Here is a 24855-nt window from a genome sequence, read left to right as displayed (position 1 = left end):
AAACTTCACACCTGAGTCTCAACTCTCGCGGCTAGGTACCAAATGACTCACGGACCGGCCCCCGGCAGCTATAAGAGGACACCAACAGTTTCTCAGGGATGTTATTCTGTCTGAGAACCCTCAGAAAGTAGTTTGTTTCTTTCTTTCTTTCTTTCTTTCTTCACAACCTCAGTAGTGTGTGTTTGGCAAGTCTGGTCCTTCCTGCTGTTGACTCCCAAGAAGCAGAAGTCTGAGACTCTTGCCATACAGACCCTGTTGATGGTGACTGGCAGGATGTCATCTGCCTTCTTCCTGAAGTCCACAACAAGTTCCTTGGTCTTTACGGTGTTCAGGAGCAAGTTGTTGTCCACGCTGTCAGCCACTGGGCCATAGGCAGATGCATCCCCCCCCAGAAATTAGTCTTCAGGCTATGATCATTCTTACGGTCAGTAAGACTAAAATAGTGCTTCTACTAAGAAAAATCCAACATTTCACTTCATTAGTCACTTCCTCATTTTATGTTCCACTTCTATTTTTATTTAAAAGGGAGTTGTTCCATCTTTGCTGGATTGCTCTGCTCGTTTCTCTGCTGGAGAGCAGTGGGCTGGTTTGTGTTCTTAGAAGAGAATCTGTGTGGACTTGTGGAAAACACTAACTTGTAGAAACCAAGAACTTCTCTAGTGTTGATCTTCTATTTGAACTCTAATTTAATGTAAATAAATGGCCTGAACTTCTATGATCGAGTCCTGCATTTGAGTGTTGCCTGTTTAGTGATCCCTGAAACTTTTCTTTCTGAAAGCATCCTGATGAGACTATTCAACACTGTTTATTTCTTTATTTGCACATTACATTATGTGTGTACACTAATATTCAAAGCCCAATAAGCTCATCAACAAATACGAGATGCAAAGGAACAGATGTAAAGCATAAAACAGATACATTTATTACTGATATAGTTGATATAAAGACAAACTAGCATGAGTTATAGCCAGTGTTACCAGTCCCATTCTGAAGAAATCACGATGTCAATGAAAGCTCCACAGAGGCAAAAAATAAATTGCTGAAGAGGAGGTCTAAAAGGTCATCCCTTTCAGACCTCAACATTGGAGTCAACTAAAATTGTCCATAACAAGAACACATAGGTTTTAACAACTGAACAAAAAATAATTTGCACAGAGGTGTTCTAACTAAGAGATAAAATGAACCTTAACATGGTTGTCCAACTATTAAACAAGAGTTGATGTTGACATTGATGTTTTTGGTCAGTGGGTCTGACAGAAGCAGCACGGTCAGTCAAACTCCATCAGAAGAGCAGACATTTTCACAGTTTACTGCTCCATCGTTTTCATTATTACACACCTTTAAAAAACAAAATGGCATTCTCACACATCAATACCATCTGACAAGTCTACATTTTGTGATCTTTGGGCATCCATTACTCTGCTTTTAGTGATTATTACCCAACAAAATGAGATTATAAAGGTATATTTGTCATTACAGTTTATTCATTTTGTAGACAACCTTGCCCAAGTCACTTTAGAAAATAAGTGCATTAAAGGTCAAGTTAGCATGCACTTGGTCCACAAAGAAAGAATGTAATAAATATTTAATAAGTCTACTTTAAAAACTCACAGTGTTTGTATCCATTTTTGCTGGTTTCCCTGACAAAGACAAGACAAGACAAGGACTCAACTTTTGCTTCCACAAACAAAATTCAAGTTAATCCATCCTGCTTGGTAATATTCTGACACTTACCTCTTTTGTATATGATGATGATGACCACAACAGCTATTAGGAGTGCTAAACCCAGAGGTGTGGACTCGAGTCACATGACTTGGACTCGAGTCAGACTCGAGTCATTAATTTTATGACTTTAGACTTGACTTGAAAAAATGTTCTAAGACTTGTGACTTGACTTGGACTTTTACACCAATGACTTGGGACTTGAATTGGACTTGAACCGGTTTACTTGAAAAGACTTGATATTTTACCCCAAATATAAAATTTAACATGCATATTATATAGAGATTGAAAATGTGACGTCATTCACGGGTAGAACCGCAAAGGATTCTGGGAACTCGTGGCAAGAGGTACTAGCGCACGCAGGCTTTCAATTAAAATCAGTTACACAGCGATAAAAAGAAACACAAAAATGTCAAGAAGCTGTTGTATTATTAACTGCAATAGCCGGTCGCATGACAGCCACGGGAAGCCGACGGGTAAAAAGATCGGTTGTTATCGGATTACGTCGTTGAAGAGAAATTGTTCGAGCCATGTTTCCGAAGTAACAAAGAGGCGATGGATGGCCTGGATTGCAGCCATTCAAAGATCAAATATAACGTCCCAGAACACTCCAGCTCACAGGTTAGTCTGCTCCAAGCATTTCCACAAAGGTCAGTCTGCTGTAGTAGTTAATGCGTCATTTTCATAACATAATTGGTGATCTAGGTTACAAGCAAGTCTGACGCTGAACAGAAATTGTCGCGCTATGCTCCTTTGTTTATTGTGCATAAATAGTGAATTGTCCTGACACAATATTGCGTTTCGCTTCTGTTATTATGGTACATTGACAAAAACATATACTTTTATTCACAGGGTAAAACAGTTGTTTTGTATCACTAATTGTCCAGTGCGATTACAGCATACAATATTATTGTCACTGCTACATTTCTGTAACGCGTACCAGAAATTATTTCCACTGCTAATTAATTACCCTTGAGCTCAAAGGTCCTATTAATAAACGGTTAACGAATGTGTATTTATGATGACGATTTGTGAGACTGGTAAACTTATGATACGTAAGATGGTCTTTACTTTCTACACGGTGCATTTCAAGGTCCTGCACCCATCCGTCGGTAAACTGTACCTGGGCTTGTTGCAGTGACCGGAAGTTACTAAACTTCACGAGTGTATGCACTCACTCCAAGAAGCGTATAATTATAAATATGCATATAAATATGCTATGATGAGATAGCTGACTTCATCTAACTAGCAAATGTTTTCCAGGCTACGTTGGTGATGCAGTTTTTTTTAATGTGTATGATATTTTTGTCATGCGATTTTAAAGCCGGTCCTACAACCGCATCCAAGAATAACATGCAGCTTATCTCAGAAATGTCGGTGAAAATTATTCTTGGAGCTAGGTTTAATTGAGCTGCATTTTAAAGAGGTGCAATTTCACAATTTGTGTATATTTTCTAAGTTCACTATTTTGTCATGTGTTGAGAAAAACACAGATTTAAAAATTACATGGTCTAATATTTACATTTAGCATATAACTGCAACATGCTTTTTTCGGTTTTTTTTAAAGACTCGAAAGGACTTGAAATTCAAAATTTCAGACTTGTGACTTTACTCGGACTTTTACACCAGTGACTTGAGACTCGACTCTGACTTGCCTGACATTACTTGAGACTTGACTTGAGACTTGAGGATAAAGACTTGAGACTTACTTGAGACTTGCAAAACAATGACTTGGTCCCACCTCTGGCTAAACCCACAGCCACAATGATAAACATCCACCAGTCTGGTAATGAATGTAAACAAGAGTCTAAGGAGCTTGGAAATAAAGCGACTGGATGTAAAATTTCTTAAAGATGTTTCAACTCTCGTCTAAGATGCTTCTTCAGTTCATGCAAACAATATAACACAAACAAGAGAAATCTGTTTGCTGATTTATGTTCTGTTTAAAACAAATTAACATAAGAGGGGGAAAAAGAGGCAGCACAGGTCACAACTCGGGCTACATCATCAAATTACTGTTTTATTGATCTGCATCTTCTTCCTTAATAATGAATATTGGCTAATCCTGTATTGCAATGATATTAAGAGCTACTTATTAATATCAGTTTGAAGCTACTTCCACTTACATAGATACAAGCAACATAAAACATTGCATATAAAGGAGTGACATGAATACACGAACAAAAATCAGTTTAGGAAAAAGTAGATATCAAAATAGAAAAACAGTACATTTCTTCAAAAATGTCATTTAGATGATTTTAAATGGTTATTCTTACCTGTTTTCTTACTCTTACTTGGCGACAGAGGATAGAAACTAAACAGGTGCTCTTTGCCGCTGATTTCTGTCACGCTGCAACTTAAAAACTCATACTTTGATTTATAAACTTCATGATAAGTCAGAAAGGTTGCAGTGGCTGAGCAGGTCGACTGAGTTATCTTTGCAGATGTATTATTCACAGCCCAGATTTGACCATTTTTCATCCACATCACTGTATGTCTACACCTTCCATATGTCAGTACAGAGCACTTCACAGTCACAATATCAATGTTCTTCTGTTCAGTCAGGTTTTCTAATTGCTTTTTAAAAGTGATCACAAAGTCCACATGTCTCACGCTTAGTGGGAGAGAGTCCCAGAGTCTGGTAATCACTGCTCAGTCTCCTTTAGTTTTCAGTCTTGTGTGATGGACAGCCAGCAGACCCTGGTTAGATGACCTCAGGCACTTGATGGGTATAATTAGACCTAAAGTTTTGATGTGTGCTGGTGCTTTTCCATGCAGAGCTCTAAAAGTCACAACCAGAGTCTTAAGAGGATTGTGAAGGTAATGGGGAACCAGTGCAACTGAACCATCAACAGTGTAGCATGTAAGTGCTTAGAAGACAGAAGTCTGGCAACAGCAATCTGAACAACCTTGCAGACGTTCCAGGGAAGCTTTGTTAAAACAAGTAAAGAATAATTCTGCGTTGATTCTCAGTTATCCAGACTTATCCAGAGTTATTAGACTTCATCAAGAAAACTCACATTTTCATAATTCACTGCACCATCGTCTTCATTAAACACCTATTAAAAGCAGAACAGCATAGTCATACAACAAAACCAGCTGATATGTTAACACTTTCTAATACCAATTTCCCCTCTATTTAGGATTTCACTACCCTACATTTATCACAGCGCCACCACTTGGCCCTGAAATGTTCTCCCAATATTAGATTACTGTCATTTAATCAACAATTGTTTGGGATGAAAAAAGTTATGTTACACATGTTCATATTCGTTGAAGTCACTTTCTTGCTCATTGAAACCTAAATCTTAACCTGTGATGTTTTCTCGATAAGGCCAGTGTGGATCTACTTGCCCATACATTGATGACAACAACGTTTACCAGTGCTGCTAAACCCACAGGGACAATGATGGAGCACTACCAGCCTTGAAAGAAAACCAATCAAGTTTTTAGTTTAACCCCGTTAACGCCTATTGCATTGAGTTTTTCTGAGGTTTTGGTGCTTCATGATCTGTGTGTGGGAATTAATAAAGTCACAACTTATACTTAAACATGTTGGAATTATATATTATATTACACTGTAAAAATTTTTAATACTAATTTTAATACTAATTTTTGATCATGGATCAGGTGTTACTCATCAGATCACAAATGGTGAGGAAAACCCTTTTTTTGTTGGTAAGGACTAAAATGACACGATCTTACTCTCACACAAAACAGTTTACTTTTTATCAACAGGTTAAATCCTTGTTTTTTCACTAACAGTTTCAGTTAAGAATGGGAACTCCTGGACGATTTCTCCGCTTGTCACTCAGCACTTATAACTTATAATCAGTAACTTATAATATGTGGATGAATAATTGTAATCAGATGTTGCTAAAGTCACACTGGCTGAGCAGGTAGACTGTGACATCCTCAATTCTTTGTGCCCCATAGAGCTACTGTATGGTGTATTGGCAGCCTCTATATGCCAGAACAGAACAGTTTAATGTCACTTTGTTGACGTCCTTATGTTGAGTTGCTGGTAAAAAAAAAAAAAAAAAAAAAAAAAAGCGAGTTGCTAATGACGTTTTACTATAACTAATGAAGAGCCAAGTAGTTCTGTCACATTTATCATTTCCACAAGACAAAGTAATTTCATCTCCATCTTTGATGAAAATGTCAGATTGTTCAGTTGCTGCTACTGAGAAAAAACAACCCAGTTATCACACATGAGAATGTGGTTGTAATTGCAGCTTTTTCAGACAAAGTATTTTAAATAAATAATACCAGTAGTATCAATAAGTCTTTGAAATTGTATGCTTAAACACTTGCATTTGTGTCTGTTAACTGACGCATTAGTAAAACCATTGATATTTTAATCCAACAATTCAGCAGTCGATTTTCAGTCTTCAGTTTGGTTTTCCACGCTAACAACTGTCACAGTCTATGTTCATTTCTATGTTGATTTCTCAGGTCACTTTGGGTTAATCTCTGTATTTTTTGTGAAATATGTTGTAATGCTATTTCGTGCTCATAGTAATTATACTGGGCTTGGTTGTAGTCTACTGAATAACAGGTGAGGGAATGCCTCATGTTTGCCCTTCAGCTTCAAAGCAATCCTGCCAAAGAGAAATAAGAAATTGATTAGTCTTGAAGCTATAATTTGATTTTGATATTGTCTGCTTTGCAGGGAACTTATTCTTATTTTTCCAACACCAGCTGTTATCTTTAACCTGCTGTTGTACAAAATATGTTTATTTTATTTTTGTTTATAACAGGATATTACATGATGTAGTTACTCATAGTCTTACCAGTTTTGACACTTAAAGGATGAATTCTCAGCCACTTCACCACTTCAATAACACATAACCTTTGAATGTATCAATATTAAGAAATGTAAGTATTTTAATCTTTATTGGAACCACTATATTGTGTAATGGCATTTATTATATATGTCATCACTAATGACAATTCAAACAAAAATAAAGTACTAATTCTGTCAAATGGCACTAGGCGTATTTCCACAAGAACACTACAGTTAGTTTTTTTTAATATGCACTCTTACCTGTTATGTGAAACATTGCTGTCATTAATGAAAACATCTTAATCCATCTGTATTGAACCATTGTGCTTCTCATCTGCTTTCACTCTAATAATTGTGCTTCTTCCAGAGAACTACAGCACTGTTGTCCTTTGGTAAATATGACGTCACTCCCTGACCCATGACTCTTATTCATTTTTTTCTTTCTTTATGATAAAACTTTGTCATCTCAAAAATAAAAATTCTTAACTGGAAAAAAATCATACAGATGAAGAATCAAATTAGAGATGACAACAGAAACAGTGGCATTAACAGGAAAATGAGATAGTAGAAGTAAAAACCTATAGGAACTACACAAATAAAGACATAAAACATTACAAACAAAGCCTTTTCACCTCATACAGGCACACAGGCACCCAACGCATCACTTCCAGCACTAATGCACTGGGAGGTGGAGTGGTGCGGGTCTTCTTGCACCACTCTTTCCTTCACTGTACCCAGGGTAGAGATCAGCTGGTGGTTCAGAGGCTGAGTTGGCTGTATCCTTGGAAAACTGCTAGCTCTGGGGGACATCTGTTCACCTGCACTGTTGAGGGGAGGTTGATGTTGACGAAGATCTGGCATAGCAAACATTACTCTCTAACACCGCAGTGTTTTAAAACCTCACATTTTGCTGCCTTTTGCTGGGGAAAGAGACAAACTCACCTGTCAGTGCCTTTGATATCCTTTGCCTTTGACTGGTGAAGTCCCTGGTGATGGGTTGGGGTCAGGCGACAGAACACCTCACCCTCACAGGGTACTATGGTGTGATGGACTGAGTTACTTGTGTGCAATATGGAAGAGCTAAATATATATAAATGGTGCTCTGATGTGTTTTATCTGTCCATTCCTCAGTGTGACAAATGCAAAACCCACCAGGCAGAATGAGAATCTCACTCAACTCCACTCAACCTCCACTTTGAGCTGCGTTTGTGGTCTCATTATGTCCCAGGTCTGTCAATGTGTTGTAGTCCTGTAGTATTCTGATACTTCTATGGTTTATTTATCACTTCATCTCAGCTGGTTCAGTGTGCACGTGACCCCAAGGAACATTCTGAGGTTCCCAACTTGTCTTTATTCTGATAAAGAATCAGATGTTTCAGTGTAAAATGGACCCTTTGCCTCTGTTTTGTTGCTCGTAACTGTTGCCCTACACTAAACACAACTATATTCTTTCTGTAGCTCAACAAAGATGACCTTAATTGAAACTGTCTGCATTTCTTGAGCTCATGTTTACCTTGTAATTGTAAATACTTGTCTGAACATTAAATCAATAAATGTAAGAGTGTATTGGAAAATGTTGCGATTGTGCAACTTCTGTGTCAGGCTGATCTTACTGAATTAAATGCTCTCAATTTAATCTTACAGATGTACCACATGTCTGTGTACAAGTTATCTGTCATTACCCGGGATTCTGAGAGATAAATTGTTTCTTTCTTTTTTCTTTTTTAATCTAGGCTTACAGTCTCTCTTTGTCAAAAACATGCAGACTACTGTTAATCTCTCGGTGCTGTTGTTTGACCCAAAGGTAAATACAACTCATCAAGACAACCTGGTTGTGTCTATCTCAGTTTATTTCAGATTTCATCAACAACTCTGTCACTTGGAATAGACTCCACCCAGCTATGATCCTAATCTAGATTTATGCTTAACAAAATCTGTGGATGTGTGACCTCTGGGTATCAAGGACTGATGAAAACATTCCTCCTGTCACATACTCCTGTTTTTGTCCTTTGTTTCTCAGCCGTCATCCTGTGTTCTTTCTCTCCTCTGCCTCATTTTACAGTTTTATCTCACTCGAAATGTGTCTCCCACCATGTGAAGATGAAACGGATGATGTTAAATATTCCCATGTAATTAATTTGTCTAAGAACTCGGAGCGTTAAACCCCAGCAATACACATAGAAACTCCTGATCGATCTCTCTGACTCAAAGCTTCCCTGATAGTACAAATGTCCTCCATCTGTAATGGAGTCTATTTTGTCTAGCAGCTCGTGGACTTGGAGCCTCTCATCCATCTCTTCATTGTTGAACACGTGGTACAGACCGCTGCAGTTTTTAAGCAGTTCCTTCAGGTTGTTGTCTTTGCTGACAAACTTCTCTATGTCGATGGTGTTTTTCAGTCGGTCTCCATATGTGAACAGGACCATGGTGTGTTTGGAAACGTCAGGACTCAGCATTGTCTGCAGGCTTTTCAGCCCTTCCTGCTCTTGTTTGGTGAATCTTCCGAGCTGGAGGACGAGGAGGAAAACGTGAGGACCTGGAAAGCTCAGCTTGAGTGCTTTTAACATCTCTGCTTTCACCATGTTTATAGACAACCGAGTGCTGAAGAGTCCAGGAGTATCGACCACAGAGATTCTGCGACCCTGAACATCAGCTTCTACTTTCTGACTACACAGAGTCACTGGGCTGGAACTGATCTTATAGTCAAACGCCTTCTTTCCCAGGATGGTGTTTCCCGCTGAGCTCTTCCCCACTCTCTCCTGCCCCACCAGCACCACCCTGAGGCGTGAGCCTGAAACAACACAGGTCATCAGGTGGCATTACACCAGTGTATCAGTATGCTCACCACCTGTGCACATAATAGCTCATTTTATAAACAGCAGATAACAATAAAAAGCATTTCAGACAGCATGTGCTTTTTCTCTTGATGTAATTTATTTTAAAAGGATCACTTTAACAAGAGTGAATGAATAGTGGCATTGTAAAGCGTTTTGGGTGCCTTGAAAAGCGCTATATAAATCCAATCCATTATTATTATTATTATTTTATTTTATTTTTTTTAGACTTAATAATCCAGAGGGGCACGTTTGACCAAACGTCCGGCCTGTTCCAGCCTGTTTGCTTTGATCACCTTTGAGTCCATCAGTGGCAAACAAAGTGACACACACACACACACACACACACACACACACACACACACACACACACACAGAGTTATCAATCAGTTATTGCTTTTGAATATAGGAACATAATTAAAAGGTTCAGTGTGGATAATGTGTTCTACTGACATACAACATAAGGACATGTCAAGGGCTGCAGACAAAGAAATCATAAAAATAATTAATGAAACAAGATGCTAATCTATATCTGTATCTGAGCAGCAATCAGCCTTATGATAAAGATAATATGGTGACAGAACAGGAAAAATAAACAATATTTATGAAATATAGTTTAAAGTTTATCTAAATTTTTCATAGGGCTGGAATGATATAACTAATTACTGCAATCCTTTGTGTATTACTGTATGTTGCATCCTGTTTCATCTTTCACTCTGAAATATATATCTTGTTTTGGAACCCTGGCATATGCAGCTGCAACAGCAGCTCCAACAGCAGCTCCAACTCCAACTCCAACAGCCGCTCCAGCAGCAGCTCCAGCAGCAGCAACTCCAGCAGCGGCTGCACCAGCAGCAGCTAAACCTAGACCTCCAGCAGTAGCTCCAATAAAAACACCCTTTAGAACAGCCCGAATAAAGGAGTTGTCTTCCTCTGCCTTTCTTCTTGCTTCTTCAAGATTCATGTCTGGATATTTTTCCAGAAGTTCTTTAATCTTTTGTTTTATGGCTCTCTCAGCCTCTTGGAACATTTCGTTGGTGTAGAAGCCTCCTCCATTTAGTTGAATCATTGCACTGATCTTCAGCAGCAGCTCTTTAAGCTGAGAGGGATCTCTGTCATCATTGTCAAAAACATGATGATTTCTGTGACACTGACTGATGAAGCGGCGGAGATCTGGATTCTCATTAATTAATTTTTCTATGGAGGAATGTCTTTTCTTCAGCTCATCTCCATGGGTAAACAGTACCATGGTGTAACATGATGCCTCTTTTCCAAATATTGTCTGAATGATTTTCACTGATTTTTGTTCTTCTTTTGTGAATCTGGTTGGCTGGAGCACAACCAAAAAAACATGTGGCCCAGGAGCAGCAAAGGACATGCATCGAGCAATCTCTCTCCTCACCTGCTCTTCAGATTGTTTTGTGTCACCCAGTCCTGGTGTATCAATTACAGCCAGTTTAAGGCCACCAAACTCTCCCATCTTTTTCTCACACACTTCTGTCACTGAGGAAGAAGTCAGCTCAGATTTAAAAGCATCTCTTCCTAAGATGGTGTTTCCTGCTGCACTCTTCCCAACTCCAGTTTTCCCAACAAGTACAATCCTGAGATCTGTGAGAGAACACAATGATGTTACCTGTTTGCCCCCATCAGTTTATTTTATCTATAGTGGTCCCTCGCTATAACAGGGTTTACCTTTAAAGGTCTTGCTCTTTCGCTGATTTTTTTTTTTTTTTTTTGCAATTTTGCATGCTTTTTCTTTTCTTTTCTTTCCCCCCCCACACAAATGTGTTTGGCATCCTGATTGGCTGTAAACAACTGTCAATCAGTCTCCTTGTGCCATGTCTCCTGTACAGTACAGAATGCGTTCAGCTTGTCAAATTTACATAAATCTTCGATTGCTAGCAGTGTGACTCTGAAGTGCTGTACCGTCAAAGGCACCTGCGGTAGCACTCAAAAGGCAGGGGAAGATGCTAACCAACGCACAAAAAGTTGGACCTTTTGACATGCTAAAGGAAGGTAGAAGTTACGGTATTTTTCGGACCATAAGGCACACCAGGTTATAAGGCGCATTAAACGAAACAAAACAGTCAGATAAGTCAAACTTTACTCAACTCGTTCTTCTTGCTTCGTCTACTTCTGTACCATTGATTCATTAATATTGAATTCACTCGCAGCTGCTCTATTCCCATGTCCTGCACCTGAAAACAGGGTTTAATCTTTGGTTTCATTCCATAATACTGGACTTATTTTTCCACGAAGGTTTGAACTTCGAGGGTGTTTAAACAAGAGAGAAAAGTGCCTGTCTGAGAAAAGTGTATAAAGTGTGTAGTGAGGGGTTTTACAGCCTTAAAACATCTACAGTGGCTTGCAAAAGTATTTGGCCCCCTTGAACTTTTCCACATTTTGTCACATTACAGCCACAAACATGAATCAATTTTATTGGAATTCCACATGAAAGACCAACACAAAGTGGTGTACACGTGAGAAGTGGAACGAAAATCATACATGATTCCAAACATTTTTCACAAATAAATAACTGCAAAGTGGGGTGTGTGTAATTGTTCAGCCCCCTTTGGTCTGAGTGCAGTCAGTTGCACATAGACATTGCCTGATGAGTGCCAATGACTAAATAGAGTGCACCTATGTGTAATCTAATGTCAGTACAAATACAGCTGCTCTGTGACGGCCTCACAGGTTGTCTAAGAGAATATTGGGAGCAACAACACCATGAAGTCCAAAGAACACACCAGACAGGTCAGGGATAAAGTGATTGAGAAATTTAAAGCTTAGGCTACAAAAAGATTTCCCAAGCCTTGAACATCCCACGGAGCACTGTTCAAGCGATCATTCAGAAATGGAAGGAGTATGGCACAACTGTAAACCTAATAAGACAAGGCCGTCCACCTAAACTCACAGGCCGAACAAGGAGAGCGCTGATGAAAAATGCAGCCAAGAGGCCCATGGTGACTCTGGACGAGCTGCAGAGATCTACAGCTCAGGTGGGGGAATCTGTCCATAGGACAACTATTAGTCGTGCACTGCACAAAGTTGGCCTTTATGGAAGAGTGGCAAGAAGAAAGCAGTTAACAGAAAACCATAAGAAGTCCCGTTTGCACTTTGCCACAAGCCATGTAGGGGACACAGCAAACATGTGGAAGAAGGTGCTCTGGTCAGATGAAAATAGGAACTTTTTGGTCAAAATGCAAAATGCTATGTGTGGCAGAAAACTAACACTGCACATCACTCTGAACACACCATCCCCTACTGTCAAATATGGTGGTGGCAACCTCATGCTCTGGGGGTGCTTCTCTTCAGCGGGAACAGGGAAGCTGGTCAGAGTTGATGGGAAGATGGATGGAGCCAAATACAGGGCAATCTTGGAAGAAAACCTGTTGGAGTCTGCAAAAGACTTGAGACTGGGGCGGAGGTTCACCTTCCAGCAGGACAACGACCCTAAACATAAAGCCAGGGCAACAATGGATGGTTTAAAACAAAACATATCCATGTGTTAGAATGGCCCAGGAAAAGTCCAGATCTAAATCCAATCGAGAACCTGTGGCAAGATCTGAAAACTGCTGTTCACAAACGCTGTCCATCTAATCTGACTGAGCTGGAGCTGTTTTGCAAAGAAGAATGGGCAAGAATTTCAGTCTCTAGATGTGCAAAGCTGGTAGAGACATACCCTAAAAGACTGGCAGCTGGAATTGCAGCAAAAGGTGGTTCTACAAAGTATTAACTCAGGGGGCTGAATAATTACGCACACCCCACTTTTCAGTTATTTATTTGTAAAAAATGTTTGTACTCATGATTTTTGTTCCACTTCTCACGTGTACACCACTTTGTGTTGGTCTTTAACGTGGAATTCCAATAAAATTGATTCATGTTTGTGGCTGTAATGTGACAAAATGTGGAGAAGTTCAAGGGGGCTGAACACTTTTGCAAGCCACTGTATAATAACTGTAAAAAATAAAGTTGGCTACTTCGTGGATTTCACCTATCGCGGGTTATTCTTATTTTCATGTTAACTTCTGACGCTATCAATAATGCACCTGGCTTTTACTTCCCTATGTTTTCCTCTGTTCTCTGGGACTTTTTTTGGTCGAATAGGATTTTTGTATCACAAAATTGTTACCCTTTAGTCTTTATACCACTGCAAAACTGTGAGACATATGTAATTCTGTTTATTTAGAAACGTGTAAAAATGTTCCACTTGAAAAAGACATTTAAAAGTAAGGCAATTAGGGTGAGTGACATGACCACATCACCTGCAGCACCACTGGTTTAACAGTGGTAAAAGCCACATTGTTTCACGTGTCAGTGACTCTAAATTTAAATACGGTTTAATATCTGTTTGATACTTGGGGAAGAGTGAAAGGGACAACACGGGAACTATTTTGACCGGTCAGTTTTTTTGGTACTCACTTCTAGCACTAAACTACACCTAAACCTAAACTTGGTTTATATCTCACCCAGATAGAGTGCAGGTCATAACTTCTTACCTGAAGTTCAGTTCACCTGACACTCAGACTGGCGGCCTCGGGTCTCTCTTCCTCCCCTTTCCCGCATCCACCTGCTGACCTCTGTGGAGGTCAGCAATTTGATATTTGACTGAATCTTATTGTTTTAGCTTCGGGGTGGCCAGTCTGGCTGGGGGGGTGGCCTGTGCCCCCCCAGGCCACCCCGCTGGACACGCCACTGTCTACACAATGTTGATTCTTGGCTCCACCTTGCACTACAGCAATAACCTCCTCATTAGGTTGGCAGATAATACAACTGTGGTGGGTCTTATTAGTAACACTGATGAGATAAACTACAGGAAGAAGGTGAATCAGTTGGTTACTCAAAATAAATGGTGCTGCTGTGGAGAAGGTGAGCAGCGCAAAAATTTCTGGGTGTGCACATTACACAGGACCTCTGCTGAACATGCAACACTGCATCACTGGCCAAGAAAGCACAGCAATGCCTCTACTTCTTCTGTAAACTGAGGAAAGCAGGATCCCCAGTACCCATCCTGTGCACTTTCTATCATGTCACCATTTTCAAAACAAAAGTTGGCATATCATCCTGCAAACCCTGACTACAAATCTGTAGAACTCTGCCTATGGTTCCTAAGTGCTGACAGGGTGATCTTCTTGTGGTGTCCACTTCACGGCCTGTCTCTGACATAGCCTTCAATTTGGAGATGGTAGTAGGACTTACTCCAAATAGTGATGCAGCTTGAAACTGCCCAATGGCACAGGCACTAGTCTTATGAATGATTATCGTCACCTGAAGTACCAGAAGCTCAAAACTAGAGTTAACAGCACAATAAGCAATTTGGTATTGAGAGAGGAGATTTAGCAAGTTTTTCATTAGGTTTTTTTTTTAAAACATAATTAATATTTTTTATGCAACCCCCCCCCCCCCCCCAAAAAAAAAAACCCTGTACAGTAACTATAACTGGTTCATGTAAACACCAGGAGTTTTTGCAGTTTCAGTAGTTAGACTAAAAAAATGTGTCAGACAGATGGAGGAAATGCTCTGAAGCTGAGGTTTGAATTATTATTATTTATTGGTTTTTTTGCCTGTCCCGTTTGGTTCTTTTGGCATCAGAATTATTGTCTAAAAGCAAAGAAAGATGCCCAACGGATTTCCTTTACCAAATGGACCATCCCAGCCTTGCCGTATTGGTCTATTTGATTCACCTTTTATTGTTTATTTTATTTTATTTTCACTTGCTAAATACGGGACAGACTTGACTGGGGAAAAGAAAAGGGAGAAAGAATAAGGGAAACAAAAACAGCGTTGAAAAGGAACTGTGATAAAGGGCTAAAAACAAAAACCAACAAAACAAACAGACAAAAAATACATATATCAATCACCTGGATCACCTGTTGAGAAAGAAAAAAGAGAAAACAAGCAAAAAAAACACCCAAAAAACCAGACAGTAAGGTTTGAATTAGACACAAAGATTCAAATATTTTGGGTAGAGCTCAGAGTGACATGACTTTGTTTGCTCTTTTTTTTCCCAGAACAGATTTTTTCCTGGATTGCTGTGCACTGAATATGAAAGCCAGATCGGTTTCTTTTTATCCCTGTGGTTACACAAGGCCACAAAAAGCACTTTTTTTTTTCTCTCTTGGCTCTTGGCGAAGGCGGTCGCACTTTTCTCCTCTCCTCCTTCCCCTTATCTTCCCTGCTTAGCCTCTTGTGTCCTTGTCCTGTCTCGTGTGTATTACTTTCCCTGGAACACTCTCTCACTGTCGTTCTCTAAAACCTAAAAGAGAATTATGGATTTGATCAACTGGTCTCTGAATGCTATTGACACCCTTCTCTCAACAAGAAGTCTGGGCTCGGGAGAGCCCGAGTGCCCTGGAGGGACATTCCCTGCCGGATACACGATGGACGGGTGGCAGAAATGGAGGATCGTGTGCCTGGCGGGACTGTCGATCGAGGACGCTGAAGATATCTGATCGGAACTGGCTTGGCCCTGGCTTATCGGAGAATTAATTCAACCCCCCCCCCCCAAGGCTGCCCGCTGGAATTGAAACGATGGGACGAGGTGCGACTTCTCACAACGGACGCAGCATGGTTAACACCTTGGAGACGCTTACAGCTGCCGTGAAGACTCAAAATAACACCACTGAGCGTATATTGGGATACATCAAAGAGAGGCCTGCTCAAAATAGCTCTAGGTCTAACAAACTGCATTCAAAACAGGTGGGTTATGTGGTGGCTAACTGTCCAAAGCTATAATGGGCATAACAAACTTTATTACAAAAAAAAATTAAAAGAGGACCATGTGAGACATGTAAATCAGAAATTCTAGTAAAGGGTTTTTTTTTTTTTTTCTTTTTTTTTTCTTTTTTAAAATCTCTAGTAAATGGCCACACAGAGACCAAGTTCACGCGCTATTTGCATGCCACACACCGAGTATTCACTCTGAGATTCTGGAAACGACATTCAACCTGCAGCCATTTTGTTAAGGGCAACTGCCATTAGTGAAGCTAGACTGAAAAGTAATAGCCTGGACTGAAGTCTTAAAAACAATGGAGACATACCTTGTATGATTTAATTTTAACCTTGCCGTTTTCTCTCTCTTTTTTTTTTTAAACCTTGGATACTTCTTTTCTTAAAGAAAACTAATAAAATAGAGATCGCCCCGTGCTTTAATTCTGAGATATTTATTATAGAAATTAATTTTAAATGAGAGTGAAAGTGATAAAAGTACTCACCTTCCAATGCAGGTTTGCCAGCCATGTTTTTGTTTTTTGTTGTTTGTTATTTCCTAAGCAGTTGATCGAGTGTGTTCACTTTCTGGGGGTGACATTGAATAGTTTCGTTTCACTGAAAGAGCTGTAATATAGTCTGACCGTAAACTCCTCCCCAAGTGACACAAACAAGAGGTGGAGTAAATAACAGAGCTGCACCCAAATCACGGTATGGCAGTGTAGGAAGTCAGAGACTCAAAAAATCTCTGAATCCGACTTAGTATTGATGATCACCCCCTGTGATTTATTTAGGCTTCTTCATCTATTAGTCGGTCAAAGGTTCGCTGTTATTTATTCACACACAGGAACAGAATAGACAAAAGATTCTGTAAACGAGAAATCCATTTTCCAAATCTGACTTGGGGGAGATATTACAGTGTTTAGAGATGATATATGTAAAATAAAATAGATGTAGTGATATCATAAAACGCCTCAGCAAGCGTGGTGTGAGACGAGTATTAATTGTCCCCAACTCTATTCACAATGAAAGTATATCACTCTATATTTAAACAGATAAAAATAAAGGCAAAGTATGTAAATACTTAAGAGCCCGTTCCCTTCCCTCTCCACCCTCCTTTATCTTTGAAGTTTCTGCTCTCCTTCGCTCTCTGGCGCCTTTTCCCTTGGGGTTTTTAGTAGGTGCAGCAGGTGAGCTGTTGTACACCTGTTTTCCATTTTCTTGTTTACCTCACTATTTAAAGTTACAGTAAGTAAAAAACAAATCTTCACTACATCAGTTCAGCTGCTGAATTTGAACAGTTTAAAGTCAGACAGATGTGATTCACAGATTTGACCTAATAGTCAGAACACCGTGTATTTTCCGTAATGTCAGCCCCTCCTTTGCTCATGCCTTATGTAAACAGCCGTCCATAAGTAGCCTGTTTGAATTTTTACAGTCATTAGGAGAAATTGGGGAGGGAAATGACTCCCGGGCATTCCTGAGAGTCTTTCGGGCCACGGCAAAGACGGCCTGAGGAGGAGTGGGCACTGCGGCTGCTGCCTCTGTTAGTGTGTCTCAGCTTGCCCGCCTTTTCGCTGATATTTGTGAAGGGACCAGCTGGTTGACGCAGCGAGGGAGGTAGTAGTAATGTTGCCAGAGGACCATTTGACCGCGCGGCCCATAACGCCATGAGGGCAGCCACGGCCCCAAGGTCGTTATCTCCGACCCCCGACACAATTTGATTCCTCTGCGTCAGGAGCGCGCACCGGGCAGGGACAGCGGATCCAGTTGACTCCGCCTTCATTCCAACCTGTGAGACGTGGAAATAGTGATGTTTTACTTTTGTGCGGGGGGAAGGGGGGGGGGGGGGGTGTTGTTACGTTATGGTTCAGTGTATGGATTACAACTGAGCCTTCTACCATAGCTCTTTTCTTCCACAGTCTACTTCCTACAAAACTTTATACATTTCAATGAAATTGTAAAGCTGAAGGATCAAGATTACTCAATGTTTTTGGGCTAGCAGCATGAACGTAAAACTGTTAAAGAACCAACTTGAAATGCAGACAAAATTAAAGAAATAAAATTGTTAACATTATAAGGCAGATTATACACAATTACTCTTCAGTGTACCCATGGAAAACTTGCTGTCACTGTGAAAACGTTTTACAAGGCAAACAACAAAAAGCTTTTTTGTACATGTGGGCTTTCCACACAGAGCTGGTGGAACCATTGCATACACCTGTCCCACTGAATCTGTCAAAAAAAAAAAAAAAATAGGGCCAGCCTTAAATTTCTAAGGATTTCTTGTAACCGCTTGACAACAAGAATTTATGATTAAGTTTCCCCAGCTGTCATCAGTGTCACGTTCTCTCGCTGCAGTAGTGGCAGGTAAATACCCCATTGTTAAGAAACAATTCACAAAGACGCAGACTTGACACTGAACTAAACCTACACTAAACACGAGGGCACATGACACAAAACCTAAGGACAAAACCTTAAACCAGAATAAACTGAAACATAGACTCATAATAATAATCAACGAAGCATAACAAGACAATCAGGATACCACCATAATAAAGAAAAATACAAAAAACTGGAAATGCTGGGTCAAAATGACCCAGAGCCGTGACACATAACTTTTCAGAGATGACATTTTTCTTTTCAGTTGTGTAGCTAGTAACTGGGAATCAAAGTAGCTAACCTCTCCAAATTACTGTTATATCAGTTCAATTCAATTCAATTTTATTTATATAGCGCCAAATCACAACAAAAGTCACCTCAGCGCTTCATAGATAGTTAACAACAGCTTATCAGATAACAAGCTTAAACATGAAAAAGTACATCAGTTTATTGATTTGTTTAAATAAAACAGCTCATTCATTATTTCTGTAATACATCCAACTTTCATAAATGTCTACATGTTTAAAATATTACAAATATTTCAACTGATTGGAGTATAAGTTTTCATTTTGCATTAAAATAAATAAATAATAATAAAAAAATAAACATTAACAATTAAAAAAATAAAAAATACTGTTAGGACTTACTAACAAACAGTGTTATTATTACACCTGAAAAGCATGAATTCTGGGATCTCCAAAAGTTGATTCTGTTCATCTGGACGTAGCGTTTTCAGTGGGAGAAACGTTTCGTCACTCATCCAAGTGACTTCTTCAGTCTCAGCAGACTGCAGGTTTCCCCAATCTTATATAAGATTTCATACACACACTCAACACACACAATGAAACTACACGAAATGAGTATACCACTAAACTTGAAGTAAAAATTATGAAAATACAAAGAAAGAAAGTATAGAAATACAAAAAGCCTAAATTTAAAACCTAAAATATCAGTAAAGCCTAAAACACAAGAACCTTCACTGTCTTGGGTCAAAAAAGGTTCGGTAATATTAAGGGGAAACATTTGCAACCCGAAGTTCATTCCAATTTTGTGACCTGAAAAAAAGGTCATTAAACAAACAGGTAAAAAAATCAATAGGATTGCAATGAGGACTGAATGGATCCAAGTACAAGTGAATAAGATTTATTGAGATTTATTGGAATAAAGTATAAATGTTATTGTCCTTCAAAATGCCTTATATGTGCTACTTTTCCAGCTTTGTAATATGTAGATTTTGTTGTGTAGCCTCTTATTTGTGATTGTCTCTGATCACTCTGTTTTGTTTCTGACATAACAGAATGAGAGCGAAGCGCTCCATTTATCAGCAAATTAACCTTATAGCAGCTTTATCCAAAAAGCAGTATGGATTTGTGTGGATTGTTATGTGTAGTCAGAAATGTTTTGCATTAATATAAGAGGAATTGAATATCTCATTAAACTCCAAAAAAACAGATCTGCAGGAAAAATATCAAATCATAAGTAAAGAAATATTAATACTTAAGCAAAAGACACAGCAAAAGTATGTCTCTTTCTGCAATTTCACACAAATCTGTTATTGTTTCAAGCTGTTGATGGTAGCATAGATGTTTAGAGGTTTGGGATAAGAGCAGGGGGAAGCTTTCACCATACTGTAGGTAACTGCTTCATCTTCATCTCTGCCATTTTTTGCCAGAACCTAGAAGTTAATTTACATTGTGATTAGTTTTATAATGTATACAGTCACTTGCCATTTTGTTAGGCTCACCTGTTTCACTGCTCAATAATGCAAATAATCACATAATCATATGTCAGCAATTGTGCATTTGCTAAAATAATGTAGTAGTTTTTTGTTGACATGGTCAAGGTGATTTCCTGAGGTTCACACTGAGCATCAGAATGGCAAAGAAAGGTAATTTAATTGATGTAGCATGATTGTTGGTGGCGGACAGGCTGCTCTGAGCCATTCAGAAACTATTGATGCACTAGGATTTTCCTTGCAATCATCTGAACAGTTTATAGACAAAAGTCATTAAAAAGAGAGGAACTCCACTGAGCAGCAGTTCTCTGAGCAAAAGGCCTTGTTGATATGAGAGGTCAAAGGCCAGTTTGCATCTAGCTGATGGAAAGGCATCAGTAACTCAAATAACCAATTATTAAAACCAAAGTAACCAAAACAAAAATAGAAAATTGGAAAAATGTTGCCTGTTCTAAAGAGTTTTAATTTCTGCTTTTAAATTTGAAAAGCAGGGACTTTGGTTTAAACAAAAGCATGGCACCATCCTGTTTCAGTCTGGTGGTGGGTATATTGATGTGAGAGATATTGTGATCTTGGGCCTTTTCTTTATGCCAAAGCCAAACTGTTGTTGCTGACCATGTCTTTTTTCTTTTTTCTTTTTTTAGTGTACCCATCTTTTGATAGTTGCTTCCATCAGGATAATGTGCCATGTTATGCAGCTCAAATCACCTCACATTTGTTTCTAGAATAAGAAATTGGGTTCAGTGTACCTTCTGTACACCTTTGGGATGTGGTGGAGTGGGAGATGTCATCAAGGCTCTGCAGCAACAGTGTGATGCTATCATTTAAATATGAATCAAAATTCATGAGGAATGTTTGCCACTAAGAATTAAGGCAAAAAGGGGGCCCAGCTATGTAAAAGCAAAGTGTACATAAATCTGCCCGGTCCATGTAATTGACAACAATAAGCTTACCAAAGTCTTAGTAGTACTCTTGGTGAAGGTGATGGAGGAATAGCGAACAGCATCTTCAGGATCAGCCTACACAGAGACAACAACATAATGACTGCTGGGTTGATTCCACACTTCAGAGAGGAAGCAGTGCATAACTCTTTGCTATTACAGAGAGCTGAATAGTTGTGAAAGCAGACTGAGTCAGTATAAGGTCATTTTTCTGTTTTCTTCTTCTCTTTTTAAAAAAGAAATTGGATATCATCATAAATTAAAAGAAAAAAATTGCTGAATTTATTTTAATTTAATAAAACATTAAAAGATAAAATACAATTTTAAGTTCGCATGTGCTTAGTTTATCCCAGATTGGGATACAAAAAGTCTTTAACAGTCATAGCCTATAACAAGCTTATAATTAAAGCAAAAGTTACAGTGATTTCCCTGGTCTGCAATCTGTTTTCAGAAAAAGAGAAACCCACTTAGAGTCTTCAGGCTGCTTAGATATTTTTGTTTATAAAAGGTTCATCTTGTGGAGGCTCTTACCTTTAAATTTCTTCCACTGGATGGATGGATGGATATAACAACAACTACACATATTAGGAGTGCTACTACACCCACTAACGCAGCAATCACCTTCCCCCATTCTGAAGAAAAGGACAACATTTAAAAAAATTTCCAGTTTCTGTTCTGTTCATTGGCTAAAAATAAAATACTTTTTTTTTGTTTTGTTTTTTTCCAGGCAAAGAAATGTTTAATCATCTTCTTGTGAGTAAAGAGATTCTTGTTGAGCAACAACATGATGTAAGACTTAGATGTGACTTAGAACATTAACTTTTAATAGGAAATGTGTCAAAATACAACATTTGAATTTCTTGGAAGGACAGTAGCAGAGTTTATATCAATACTGATTATTCTATATGGAAATTACTTGGATTGCAAATTGAGACGAAGAGCCCAATGACAACATTAACTTATATAGAGAGTCATCAGTACACAGGAGTACAGGAACTGCAATATTTTTAAAATTAAAAAAATAAAATAGAAACGAATCAAAACAAATACCAAATTCTCACCTCTTTCCATACCTCCATATTGTCATCATCATCATTTTTCACTTGGCACTTGAATAAATCATAATTCTTTGATGTGTAAACATTATGAGAAGTTGTAAATGTCACACTGGCTGAGCAGGCAGACTGTGACGTCTTCAAGCCTTTGTTATTATTATCAGTGGATTTATCTTCATACAGCCACTTGACTGTGTATCAGCATTGCTCATACATTGACACAGAGCAGGTCAAGGTCACCATGTTGCCTTCTTTACGTTCGCTCACTGATGATAAAAGAAAAGAAAAAATAAGGAGAATTTTCGGCAGTCCTCAGAGTAACTATGATTTTTACAGTAATATGATGTTGAACTGAGCCGTTTTGAGCCGATAGTATTATGATGGAAATACCCACTGTTAACAGGAAAGAGTCTGTTTATAAAACCTGGACCTTCTTGTTTTCCTGATTTGTTGAACATTCTGCAGGTGTAATCACCAACATCCTCAGCTGTGACATTTATCACCAGCGAACAGTTTACAGTCACACTTAGTCTGGGTGATTTATTCTTAGCATTTGCATGCATCTTCCCATTTTCAAACAGTGTCACTGCGCTCTGCTTTCTAGATGTAGTGAAGAGCCAGGTAGTGCTGTTACATTTTTCCTGATCATCTTTCACATTTCCACAAGACAAAGTGACTTTATCTCCAACTCTGACAGGACAGAGTCCTGAACTTCTGTTGCTGGTAAAATCAGAAACAAATGCAAAAATGATTATATAATATGATTATGATTATAATAATTTTAGATACATCAGTTTTTAAATAGTATTTCTCATTTTGACAAAGAAATTATTTGAGGGGGGCCTGAATGACTAAATAGAATGATACTTATACTATATAGCATCTTTTTTAATTCAATCTTTTTCACTTAATTAAACTGAAAGTGGTTTCTCCCTGACGATGAAGACACTCTAAACTTGGGCAAACGTTTTGTGTTTACATCTCTTTCAACCAAGTAAAAGTTTGAAATTCTACTTGTAAATGTACACGTATCCTTACCTGATAATTGAAGTATAAGTACCATTAGAGAAAGAAAACATTTGAATCCCTCTGCATTCCATCATTGTGTCTCTTGGGTTTTCTTCTTGTTTGTCACACTGTGTCTAAAAAAGTCCCTCCTATAAAGATATGTACCAGTCATTTCTGGTGACATCACTTCCTCAAATTGACCTATATGTTCAGTCTACATGATTTTTACTTAAAAGGTAGAAAAGCCAAATGGCTGCTCTCTGGGACTCTTAAGTGTCAATAGCCCCATGAATGACTATCCTCCACCTAAAACCGTGGTCCATAAGAAGAAAAATCTTATTTCTGTTATTGAAACAATGGAAACACACACTCTTAATTGGTTTACATGGCACTATTGCATGTCAAGTTTGAATTCTTCTCTGTATTTTGCTTGCGCTGTCTGTGTTCTCTCATTTTCCCCTTTAAACATAACCAGTTGTGTTAGAGCAGCGGTCCCCAACCTTTTTTGCGCCACGGACCGGTTTATGCCCGACAATATTTTCACGGACCGGCCTTTAAGGTGTTGCGGATAAATACAACAAAATAAAATTAGTACCGATACCGAAAAAAAGAAGATTTATTCATAACACACGTGAAAAGACCCAGGAAAACCGAGTTAACGATAAAAGCGATAACAAAATAACGCTGAAAACCGATAAAAACTCTGAAAACCATACATTTCACACCTGAGCCTCAACTCTCGCGACCCGGTACCAAACGACTCACGGACCGGTACCGGTCCGAGGCCCAGGGGTTGGGGACCGCTGTGTTAGAGGACTGCCCATCCCAGGGCCTGGCTCTATTGGATGTGTCTTACTGTTCAACAATTATATTTGATGTAATGCGGAATTTCACTTTGGTCAAAATAGGTGTTCAACAAATCAGTGTGCTTGGTTACCTTATCAGCTTGTGATTTCCATCAATGTGCCACAATGAGTTTGGACCTGCAACCTGATATGTTCTTCGTTCTGGTCTCCGCAAAACTGCTCTAAGGGCAGCTGCTCCAGGATTTATTCGTAACATGCTTGCTCGAACCCTCCTTCGCTGTACACGTAGTCCACGTACTCGCAGGGAGGCTCTGACAGCCTCAGGACCAATTTGTTCATTGCCAGCGACAATGTCCTGCACATGTTCATCCAAGGCACTGTCAGTCAGTTCTGCATACATTGATGCACGGGTGAAATGATACTGTCTGAAATCAGACAAAAAAACACAAGTATTTTATCACTACCATAACACCACACGTCATTACTTGACTAGTGAGTGCACATTCAAATATACAAATTTTTACAACTTCACAATACCATTTAATTTGAATAAACAGTGAGTTTGTGTCACAAAGTCACACTGGTTTCAAAAGTCACTGACCGTAGACATCTTCGAATTGTACGAAGTGAAACATTCAAAACATCAGCCATCTGAGGTGCAGTGAATCCACATGACTTCAGGAATGAAAGCTGTTCCCGAGTGATAAGGTAAAGGGATCTACCTCTACCTCTGTCGAAAACCACTGGTGCCTGGTATCCAAAAGAGCCTGAAAATATATAAGCGTTTGGTGTATTTGGAAAATAGGTTAAGACAGAGTCATAATTTATTTCACACTTTTGATGAGTCAAGGAATTGACACAATATGTGCTTACCTTGT

At 38.9% G+C, this 24855-nt stretch overlaps 1 protein-coding gene across 2 annotated transcripts; it reads right to left on the bottom strand.

The window, feature by feature from the left end:
- Positions 1 to 8189: 8189 nt before the first annotated feature.
- LOC120725162 (GTPase IMAP family member 9-like) lies at positions 8190 to 16684 on the bottom strand. 2 transcript variants are annotated; one of them, XM_040017888.1, is made up of 2 exons: positions 16557 to 16681; positions 8190 to 9299 (listed from the first exon to the last, which is right to left on the bottom strand). In XM_040017888.1, the coding sequence occupies exons 1-2, from the start codon at positions 16579 to 16581 to the stop codon at positions 8578 to 8580; spliced, it is 747 nt and encodes a 248-aa protein (XP_039873822.1). In that variant the 5' UTR covers positions 16582 to 16681; the 3' UTR covers positions 8190 to 8577. The 2 variants fall into 2 exon arrangements, with proteins under 2 accessions (XP_039873822.1, XP_039873821.1); XM_040017887.1 differs by lacking the exon at positions 8190 to 9299 and adding an exon at positions 9599 to 10950 and having other exon boundaries at positions 16557 to 16684.
- Between the last annotated feature and the right edge of the window lie 8171 nt (positions 16685 to 24855).

Source organism: Simochromis diagramma, unplaced genomic scaffold, assembly GCF_900408965.1.
Source record: "Simochromis diagramma unplaced genomic scaffold, fSimDia1.1 OVJJ01000802.1, whole genome shotgun sequence".
Lineage (NCBI taxonomy): Eukaryota > Metazoa > Chordata > Actinopteri > Cichliformes > Cichlidae > Simochromis > Simochromis diagramma.
This window is presented reverse-complemented; position numbering and strand designations above follow the sequence as displayed.

Bases quoted from the DNA above. Each gene is read 5' to 3' on its own strand.
- LOC120725162 (XM_040017887.1), bottom strand. From the start codon at position 16,581: ATGGCTGGCAAACCTGCATTGGAAG. The intron at 10,951-16,556 runs GTGAGTACTTTT...GTTCTCTCACAG, and splicing joins TGGCAAACCTGCATTGGAAG to ATCTCAGGATTGTACTTGTT.